The 11,344-nt window shown below is 40.2% G+C and overlaps 1 protein-coding gene across 3 annotated transcripts in view; it reads right to left on the reverse strand.

Moving 5' to 3' along the window:
- Positions 1-11,344, reverse strand: part of MKNK1 (MAP kinase interacting serine/threonine kinase 1) — a 42,208-nt gene that overhangs the window by 14,434 nt on the left and 16,430 nt on the right. For 2 of the 3 annotated variants that reach the window (XM_015405439.1, XM_015405440.1), the window contains 6 exons: positions 8,743-8,813; positions 8,124-8,222; positions 7,131-7,228; positions 5,501-5,580; positions 4,687-4,760; positions 2,105-2,209 (listed from right to left, as the gene is read on the reverse strand). In XM_015405439.1, the coding sequence (XP_015260925.1) occupies positions 2,105-2,209; positions 4,687-4,760; positions 5,501-5,580; positions 7,131-7,228; positions 8,124-8,220 (454 nt within the window). In that variant the 5' untranslated portion in view covers positions 8,221-8,222; positions 8,743-8,813. The remainder of the gene's footprint in view (positions 1-2,104; positions 2,210-4,686; positions 4,761-5,500; positions 5,581-7,130; positions 7,229-8,123; positions 8,223-8,742; positions 8,814-11,344) is intronic. The other variant, XM_015405441.1, reaches the window with a different exon arrangement.

The raw sequence follows: 11,344 nt of genomic DNA on the forward strand, positions 1-11,344 counted from the left end.
TGACCGCCCCGCCCTGCTAATCTGCCTGGTTTTCCTCGCGTGCCGGCCATTTTCAACTTTGTTTACACTAGAGGAACCTCTTTCACCCTTCTTCAAAAAACATCTGCTTTTCTTCGCAAACACAGCTAAGTCTCTTGCACACTTTAACGTTTCTCTTCTCTCCTCCCCCCTCCGTTTATATCACACAGTTCGTTTGTTTACATCCGGGATTCCTTCCTGACGCCGCTTCCGAACTCACTTTTAAAACTTTTCCGCTTGGCTCCTTCTCCAATTCATTGCCAGTCTGTACACAGACCCCTTGTAGCTTCGCTAATTCGCTGATCTTCTCTGCTTGTCCCGGTCGGCATCAGCTATGCTCAGTTTAAAACTGAGCCTCACAGTGGATGGACCGATTGGGGCAAAAAGGAGCGCCTCAATTCTCCGGCATTGCGTCATCGAAGAGGTCGCCCCCCCAGCGCCCCCAGCTTGGAGCCTATAACTAAGGCTCCCCTGGGGGTGCCACTTGAGGTGGCACCCCTCCAATCCCACTGGAGCGTGGATCGCCTCCCCAAAGGTAGGGGAGAGCGTCCACCATCGCCGAGCCACAGACCGGAAACATGGTCAAACACTCATCACATACGAAGTTATTCAGTTCACAAATTAATTTCTCTAACAGACCTGCCAGTTGAGTTCCTCAGATGCTATGACTTTATGCAATATTAACTTCACTGCCTGCTAGAGGGTTGTTCTAAAGTGGTACCAGAGAATGCCACTGAAAATAAATGAATGATAAATACAGTACCACAATACCAGCTACTGAAAGTGGTAACATGCCTGATTCAATACAAAATTATTGCTCATTAAACGTAATTTTCCTTTAGCAACTACTAGTTAAGCATAAAAATGCCCACATAACTCAACTTCTGATTGTGAAAGAGAAAAGGCCTGTGTCTATCCCAGGGGTGACATGACTGCCTTATGTGGACATAATCTGCCACAAAATAGAAAATGGCTTTGTGGACTAATCTGCATCTCTAATTCTGATCCTGGCCCTACAATCAAAAGAATCATAAAATGAGGCCAGGATGGACAAGGGGGAAAAGCAGAAAAACCAAAAACTTTAAAAAACCCTAAAGAAGATAAATGCCAACAAAGATCTTGTAACACTATGCCATGAATCTTGGTTACTACTACGAGTGTTCCTTGTGGAACACTGCAAGCTTTCAGCTCTAAGCCCTGCAACATCAGCAGGGAGAGATGTGCAATTTAGCCCCCCAGGATGCCTGTGAAGGGGGAAACATTCCTACATTTATAGCCAACCATTGGCAAGTTATGATTATCTGAAACTTTGCTGCTTCAAATACATAAGTGACTGGACAAGTATCAAGCACAGCAAAAACATGCAGCTGCTATCTACTAAACTGCAAATAATTCAGAACCACATCTAAGTGTCAGTATCATATTCTTGGCTCTTATTTTGCATAGGGAAAAGATGCCATTCTTCTTCTGACAGCACAATAGTTGTCTGTTAAAAGATGTGCAGTTTTCAACACTGCAGACACTGCATCAACTTTTCCCACTAACATCTGCAGAAGCCACTTAAGATCTTACATCTGTTTGAAGAGGCAATATAAGAAACAGTGCAGCAGAGCCTCTCTGCAACTGCATATAAATCTATTCAACCTACCTCTGTAGTCATGGATTGGAACTCTGAAAAAGCCAGTCACAAGATACCCTGACCTCAACAAATTTAAGGGATACTGGCCTTAATCCAAAAATCTATCCAACCTCCCTCATAACACAGTAAGCTTAGTTAGCTACCAGACAGCTTCAGGCACAAAGTCAGTAATCAGGCTTTGTAAGTGAGAAGACATGGCCTGAATAATTGGGACTGACTCAACTCATGCACAGAGCATGCCCATCTCTACTAATTTCAGTAACTGTTGGACAAAGCCAGCAATAGTACTGTCAAAGAACCCATATTATGTCTTTCCAAGAGAAAATAAGCTTTTAACATGACTAACATCCCAGGTTTCATGCTGAATTCTTTATATGAATTGACCTTACCTGACCTGAAAGATAGGCAATGTTAATGAGCTTGTAAAATGAAGGGTTTACATTTTACCTTTTGTGTGAAGAAAATCCAGAGCACAGGCAATATCTTTCACTACCCTGCTGGCTTCTCTCTCATTAAAGTGCTTTTGCTTTTGTATATGGACCAGGATAGAGCCTGTGGAGAAAGAGGACAAACAGGTGCTTTTTAGAACAAAGGCATCTGAAAGGAAGTGATTCTAGACTCAACAGTCCACAGATGCTATCATCTGAGCCAATGTGTTTGATACAAACTGAGTATCAATATTTCTGATCTCAACACCAACCAGACCAGAATTATTGTTTTTTTTGTAGATAACTGGCTGCATCAATAAATATTTTATGCAAAATAAGGGTTTGCAGAAAACAGGACATCAGAAGAAACACTAAAGCCACCGTTTATAAGGTCAGGCATAAGTGGTGCTGAAACAGTACTATGGAAAAGTTGTACCCTTAGCCTTTCAAACAGATGCTACAATGAACGGAATGATCCAAAATGACAAGAACCACATGAACTGTGCCTCTGCATGATCAAGAGCTCAGATGAATGATGCAGGTCACATGAGACTATGGTGTGCTCACGCCATTCAATTACAATGCTATTTCACTACCTGCTCCTTTGAAGAGAAAGTGGGAAGAAAGCAGTAAGACTGCAAAAAGAGGGAAGCAGGAAAAAAGGACAGAAATTAATGTGGGGAGCAGAACTAAAAGGGAGGGGACACCAACAATGGGGAAAGAAAGCACAACAGGCTGAGAAGAGTCCAGACAAGAGGCTCTTGCTCTTCTGCTGCCATTAATATAACCCGTTCAGTTTTTCTTCTGCGTTATATTATGCAGCACTGAGAAATAAGTACCATGTACATTTACACACTGCATCCTTTTCCTTTCCTCCTCACACTACAGAATATGGAAATTTCTATTTGGTTCCCATCATAAGTGTGTTTGGGGGGGGGGGTGAGATGGTAGAGATAATTCTATCTTCCATCTTGGAAAATAAATCATAGTATTTCCCTTGGCTAAATTTAATGCATACAGAGGAACTATGTTAAGCAACAGAAGGAGCAATCTTGCAGCATCTTAACGTGTAACAAGTTATTCCAGCATAAACTTTGCAGACTGGAGTCCATTTGTACGCATCTGATGAGGTGCACTCTAGTCCACAAGAGCTTATGCTAAAATATTAAGGCACAACATTCTTATTATTGCTTTAACACTGCCACCCCTCTGGAGTAAAATAGCAAGTTGTGTTCAGGGTGCATAGAGCTTGCTACTGATATTAATTATGCAAATAATGAGTATTTGTCTAGGTTTTATTATCCCTATTATTGTTGAGTGCGCTTTTTATACCCAAGTGGTACGAAAACAAACAGCAGAGTAGCCATGGAGAAGATGAGTGTATACAGACTGCAGAAACCCAACATTATCCCTCTCATGCGTTCAGCCATCAGCAGTTATAATCACACATTTTCAAAGCTTTTCTCCACAACTGTGGCTAAAACTAAAACATACCGCTCCCAAATTTCTATATAACATTTTAACAGGACAAGATTTTGGAATTAATGTAAAGGTCTCAGAAGTGGCATTACAACAAAGTTAGAGTCCAATAGCACTAAGACCAACAATTTTTTATTCAAGATGTGAGCTTTTGTGTGCATGCACACTTCGTCAGACGATAAAATGGGAACTATATCACAGTTGTATATATAGGGGTGTCTTGTTAAATTAGCATGTAAAATAGTGAAAATATTTTTAAAAACGGATCAAAAGAATGACACACTTGGTTTCTGGTTATAATCTGTTTTGGTTCAACTGGGGGGGGGACAACATAGGTAATAAATATGTTAGAACTGGCGATTGATGTGTCCTAATTTGTGAGAATCCCGTCCTTAGACCCCCCATCCATCTCCTTTCTAGCATGGAGGCGTCTTTACAGCATCTCGGCTGTGCAGAGTATTTTCCTTGTCCCCAAAACAGAGAACTACATTTAAATCTACCATTCCAAATTACATTACATATTCAACTACATTCTTAATTGTAAGGCAGAGCCAGACTGGACAACACAGCTGTATTATTCACTCATAAATTTAGCATTGCTGAAAGAATGAATAACAAATTTAGAGTCCAGTGGCAACTTTAAGACCAACAAAGGTTTATTCAAGGTATGAGCTTTCGTGTGCAAGGCACACATTATGTATGTTCATTACAGTTGCATAGCAGGGTACAGGGACTTTGATTTTCAAGATGTAAATTATAGAAAGAAAAAAAACTTGGAGCTTTAATGTCTTCATTTTTTCAATCCTGACCCAACCTACCCACCCTCTAATGGACATAACACAATTATTCTTTGCAGACTTCATTGACTCTAATCTTTGAAGCTTTGCGATTGGATAATCGGTGGATAATCAGTGGATGCCTAGATACATCAATATACATCATCTCTGAAGATGCATTTTACACAGGGCAAAATGAATAATGTATACAGTAATACCAAGAAGTCCTTGTATTACATTTTCACCATGCTCATTCCTCTCAGAAGTTTAAAGTCTTATAAACCAACAGTTTGCAAAGCCAATTTATTATGAACATATGCACACACATGTGATGTATATAACATACCTCCAAGCAGCTTTTCAAAGACAAGGTAGTATCTTGCATCATCTTCAAAAAATTCTATTAATTCCAAAATGTTCCTTTAAAGAAAAGATAAACTGTGTTCAGTGTTTTCCTACACATTCAAAACATAACACACTGAAGAACACAACAGAAGAGTTCTTATTTGAAAATGTTTTGATGACATGCCAGGAGGTCAGATCTAAGGAAGACGTTGACTGTGCAGACACCATGGAGAGTGCAAACAGCAGGACAGTGCAGCTGGGGGGTTTGGAAGAACCTTCTCCCATAGTGCTCTCATGCTGGGCCTTCAGAGTAAACTGCTTGCAAGCCTTGCAAGCACTGACATTGTGGGATTCACCCAGACACAACAGGCACAGGGAGTGCTCATCCAAGTATGTCATTTTAGTACCATACTTGGTACGTTTTTTTTGAAGAGGGCCATCATGAAGGCTAACCATGAGGCGACGACCTTGTTTTCCAATGAAATCACCAATGAAAGAAACCATGAACATAAACAGCTAGAAGATCAGCAAACTTCTCTCAGCAAAAACATTTGTCCAATTAAAGAGAAAAATTATCCTCAGAGGCAAATTCCACCTCAGAGGAGAGGGAAAAAACACAGCATGTCCTAACTTCTGGGCAGCAAAGGAAGGACTGAGGGAAGGGGGCTCTCCCCCCCCAGTCACATGTCGGTTTAGATAGGAAGAGCCAGCTCAAGCTGCTTGATACCTCCATGGGGGACTACATAGAAGCCATGGATGAACAATAATTCTTACAATGTGTACTGATATTGTTCAATGCTACAACAGTTACTTACTTGTTACCTTGACACTGATACAATGTTTCCACTTCCCGAAACACCCGACTCCGGCTATGCCCAGCACTTTTTTCAATTATCTGTTAGAAAAATGGAAAACTAGTTTTCAAAGTGAGAAATTCATCTGGACAATTTTGGCAGCATTTCCCCAAGAATTTTCATATATTTTAAAGAAAATTTTCTCCGTATTTTAAAGAATTAAATAGTTTTGATCTTGTTCTTTGAAAATGCAAGATGCTTTCTGGCATTATACAAGCCTAACATATCCAAATGTACACAGGATGATTCAATACCTAGGCAGATTTATATTATATTTTTTTTCAATACACATAGCTTAACTTTCTCACTAAACTTCTTGCAGCTCAGACATTAAATTATTTAATGATCACAGGTGAGAGACATACAGGGTGGCATAATTCTGCTTCGATATTTCCAAAGAACACTCCCATTCCCAACAGAAATGTCCAAAGATTTAAAAATAAAATAAATTGTTAGTGTGCAATGGCCTATTATTTTAATAAGGAACTCAAGAAGGTTAACATGCACCCCCCAATCACAGGCTGTTATATTAAACCTCATACTAAAAAAAATCCAAACACAAAAATGTACAGATGCTTATTGCAGCCACAGGAGGCCCACACTCTTCAGCTACATGATTTGTTCAGGACATATGATGGGAATAATTCAGATAGTTTTGTCTCTGAGAACCTCAGCAGTAAGTAAATTTTTACTTACTGGATTTGTTGCTGGCAGCATGAATAACACTGCCAGTCATCTTGCTGACACATGAATCAAATGATGACTGACAAGCACAAAGTTAGTGTCTGAACTGGCATGAAATGTACATTCCATAAGAAAACTCACTGTATTATATATATATTATTTACATCATGTACGATCCCCACCTTCCTTGCTGAGGTTCAAGGAAGATTACAACTGAAAACAATGCAGTAAGGGCAATATAATACACAGAACCAACAGTACAGACAATCTGCAGCATTAAAATACTGGACAACAATGAAGTGAGTTACTAAATGCAGAGTAATAAGGCTGGGTTACAAAATTAAAGGAAAACCCAACAGGGCTTTTCTTATGTTCTAATGTAACCCCTAACATAATACACACAAGGAAAACTACTTTAAATCAACCTGATTTACTTCATACACATTTTTAAGCAACTACAAGCAGTCAGAGTTTGCTTATGTACTCATTTCAGCTTCACCTTTGAAGAATAGATTTTTGTATTGTTTCAAAGTTCTCATAACTCATTTGACCAGAAGCAGTAACGGGGGGGTCCATGTGTATTTACATGCATCCACTTACTCACACCTAAAGCAGTCATGGGGGACCTTTTCTTTAAGAACAGATGATTCCCAATTCCTGCTTTAGAAAGAAATAGGTGGACATGTGTCTACACATACATCTGGTTCAGCCCATAGCATCACAAAAGAAATGTTCACCACAGGAAGTGATGCTTGCCTCAACATTTAACAACAACATTTAAAATCCATCCCCAGCCTATGAATTTTACAGCATATCAGACCATCTCTATTTTTCAAATTTTCCTGGAAATGCTTCCCAAGTCTGTCCATGATAATTCTAAGCAATAAAAAGCTTAAACTATACTTACCTTAACTGCATACTCCTTCCCATTTTGCAAGCTAACAGCTCCCTGAACTTTGGCACAGGACCCTTCACCAAGCAACTCTGCAGTAAGTTTGTATAAATCTGTCAAAGAAAGCCAGCATATTGTTAGCAGAAGACACTCTGGAAAATGGCAAGGATAGGCTATTGAGCTAATGGTTCTCTCAAATTCAGACAAGACAGCAGCTCCTTTACTAAGGAACAGAGTTGATAACAGTTTTAATTATATGATCAATCTAATTCATTGATGAGAACAAAGTCAAAACAAATAGCAATGTGGGATCTCTGTTCTAAATAATCTCTGCTCTACATAAAATCTCTGTTCTACATAAAAATAGTACGTTATAGCCTGCCATTAAGACCTGAGCTTCCTCCAGAGGAAGAAATTTCTTGCACTGGAAAAAGGTTCCACACTTAGTTTTAAAAAGTAGTAGGATACAACCCATTAACTTCAGAAAGGATAAACCAGGCAAAACAATAGCCCAATATCAACATAATGACTGAGCCGAAATGTTTTGGACCTGAATTTAGAGAGATTTTTCTCCAGGAGAAATCCAAGATGTTAGGCCTATTCACAATAACTTTAACATATCTACAGCTAGCACAGTTCTCCCAAGGAAACAAAGTAAGTTCCCTCTAAATTTAACCTCATGAGATACAATCCAGACAGCAAACTCCCCAAAAGTTTCATGGAAAGTGTTTTTGAGTGCAGAATTAAATGCTCAGGGATTCTTCCCTCAAAATAATTCTAAATATTTCCAAGGAAGGAGAACAACTCATGCAAAGATATTTAGATAGTTCAGATACTTTGCTGTCTTGGAAAGGCAGCAGAGCCACAAAGAAAATAAAGACCAGATGCCGCTCATAATGAAGTCTATAAGAGCACACAAGTTGAAATGAAAAATCAATAACCCATCTTAATTGATAACATCAGGAAGAATTATACTGATACAAGATACAATCTAGATGCAAGACAAACCTTCAAATCTTCCTGGGAAATGATCTGAAGCTCTGGTCTTTTTCTTCTTTTTCCTTTTACCATTGTCTGAGATAGGAACAGGTTGGCTGCTCACCATTTCTGTGAAGCAAAGTTTATAGCAATCTATTTAAGTTTCAGGTGGAAAATTAAAGCAGTCTGTATTCAGGTTCTTGCTTTCTACAGTTTACTTCACCATTAAAACTCTCATCACATTCCTTCCACATTGCTGTCCATTAAACAGGCATTTTTTCCTTATTCACAAGGAATATCAACAATTTTCAAACGGGAAAGTAAACAATGCTTTTTCCAAAGTAATTATGAAGTGGTTACAAAAAAGATGAGTCTCCAAATGGCAGACAGTTAGTTAACAACATATTCATCCAGGCTTAGTTTTATTTTATTTTATTTTATTTTTGGATTTATATCCCGCCCTCCCCGAAGGCTCAGGGTAGCTAACAATGAGGCACAAGTGCCAGAATTAAAACACATAAAACAGTCTAAAACAGTAAAACAATATAATACAACAACAAAGTATCAGTGCAAGATGGGGTAGATCTTAGTCGAATGGCATTGGTCCATGATAATTCTAAGCAATAAAAAGTTTTAAAATTAGTTTTACCTTATCAGATTTTAAAATGGCCGGCTTCTGTTTTATGCTGCTTATATTCGTAAGCTGCCTCAAACAGCACTCTGAAAAGGCAGCATAGATATATTCTAAATAAATAAATAATGGAGCTATAACATGACCTTTCTGATTGTCAAATTAAGCAGCATCACTGTTACCCAAATCAGTTCCCATGTTAGTCCCATGATGTGAAGGGTATTCCCCACACACCGAGAACTAGAACATGAATTCTAAGGTGAAAAGGGATACTTAAAGTCTTTTGGATGCATGGGTCCCAGTAAGTGTTCCCTCTAAGCTGAGTTAGTGTGAGCTAGCTCAGTTTTTTAGCCTCTGGTTCACACATTTTTGTCTTAACTCACACAGGATGGCACCAGAGCAACTAGTTTATGCCATAGCCAATTTGCTTGCTCACAACTTTAATGCCAGCAGCTCACAAAGTAGAATTTTTGCTCACAAGACTCCACAGCTTAGAGGGAACAGTGGTCCCAGTGTGGCCCATTAAGTGTACCAGGGAAAAAAAGATGGAAGGAAGAGAGCGGCAAGTTACTTCACTGTCCTAACCAAGATACAGAGTAGAAGATGAAGCTTCAGTAGAAGCCATTCAGTACAGTCCTAACGTTCAGTTCTGTTAATTTAAATTAGGTGCCCAATTAAAGTTACTTTGCTCAAAATCATTTATTTATTTGATTCAATTTGTATGCCACACTACCCGCTGAAGCAGGCTCAGGGTGGCTTACATTAAAAGTTAAAAATACAATAAAACACCAATTCAGTGGATACAAAACACATACAATTAATATACATTACAAATAACGTCACAAATAAATACAGTTAAAGTGCAAGTGGCGGTAACTATAGGTCATGATGTAACAAATCTAACAGAATGTATGGCCAGAAGATGTTACTGTTGACATCACAGGCAGTTACTCCTAATCAAGACCTGGTGGAAAAGCTCCGTTTTGCAGGCCCTGCGGAATTGTAAAAGGTCCTGCAGGGCCCTGATGTCCTCCAGGAGCTCATTCCACCAGTATGGAGCCGCTACTGAGAAGGCCCTGGCCCTAGTAGAGGCCAATCTGGCGTCTCTTGGTCCAGGGAGGGTCAGGCGGTTTTGAGACCCCGATCTCAGTGCCCTCTAGGGAACATGTGGGGAAAGGCAGTCCATGAAGTAGACAGGCCCCAAGGACTTCCGGTTGATGGCGGCGCATTAGCAGACTCCCCTCTCGGACCTCCCAGGGGTGAAGCTGCACTCCGGCCGAAGGAGGGGGTGTGCAGGTTCATCACCCCCCCCCCAGGGACCCGGCTGAAGGGGCCCTGGCCAGGGGACTTTTGAGAGGTCGCCTCTTTGCCGGCGCAATGCCGGGGAATTGAGGCGCCTTTACGTCCCAAAGGTTCTTCGTGCCGTGAGGCCAAATGGACACAAGTGACACCGACCGGGGCAAGTGCAGGAGGTCGAGCAACATAAATGATCATTAAAAGAGGTCTGAGAACCAACTATGAACATGAGTCTAATGTAAGCTCTTCGTGCCGTGAGGCCAAATGGACACAAGTGACACCGACCGGGGCAAGTGCAGGAGGTCGAGCAACATAAATGATCATTAAAAGAGGTCTGAGAACCAACTATGAACATGAGTCTAATGTAAGCGGCGGTTAAAGAGAAAAGAATGCTCCCTACCCATTCTGTAAAACTGAAAGTGAGACGGGCAGGGGAGGGACGCTCCCAACCACATGAACTGTTGAGCAAATTGAGGGGGGGGAGCAGAAGAGAAAGCGTGCTAAACTGTTAAGAAATACTCACCAAGGTGAGTTCGAGCATTTGGGTGCATAACAAGTATTAAAAATACTTGTTAAAGTAAACAATTGATAAAGATGGCGGGGAAGAGAACGGAGAAAGAGAAACTTCTGAAATTGAAACTAACGGAGAGTCCTAAACCGGAAGGAACCAACGAGCTGGCAAAGACTTTGGCAGAATCCATGCACCCCCTACTGGACCAGATGAATAACATCAAGGAGCAGATGTCAACAATGACCCAGTGTATCACCACACGGCAAACACATATAAACGAGACTCTTAAAATGATGAATGAAACAGCTGTGAAGGTGAAAGAAGTGGACGCCACTGCACAAAAGGTGAAAAAGAAAGTTCAAAAGCTGGAAAAGAAGCAAGTTTCTATGGAAGATCAGCTGTTACAACTACAAATGGAAAAGGCTAATATGATTCTTCGCTTTCAGGGCATGCCAGAGACTAAGGGAGAGAATCTTAAGGAACTAATGAGTGAAATATTGGCCCCAGTGACAGATACGAAGGCGGAATGTCTGTTAAACAATATGGATGTGGCCTATAGGTCATATTCTGGATATATAAAGAAAAATAATCTGCCTGGGGAAATTGTGGTAAGATTCTTGAAGAGGCATGTGAGGGATGCAATCCTGAAAGCAGTATCTGGAGCACCCCTGAAAGTGGGGGAGAATACCATCAGAACATTGAAAGATATTCCATTTGAGATAAGACAAAGGAGAAAGAAATATAAAGAATAAACTCTTTTTCTACAGACAAATGCAATTGGATATAGATGGTTAACTCCAGAAGCGTAACCTT

This window comes from Gekko japonicus, unplaced genomic scaffold, assembly GCF_001447785.1.
Source record: "Gekko japonicus isolate JY-2015 unplaced genomic scaffold, Gekko_japonicus_V1.1 scaffold1610, whole genome shotgun sequence".
NCBI lineage: Eukaryota > Metazoa > Chordata > Lepidosauria > Squamata > Gekkonidae > Gekko > Gekko japonicus.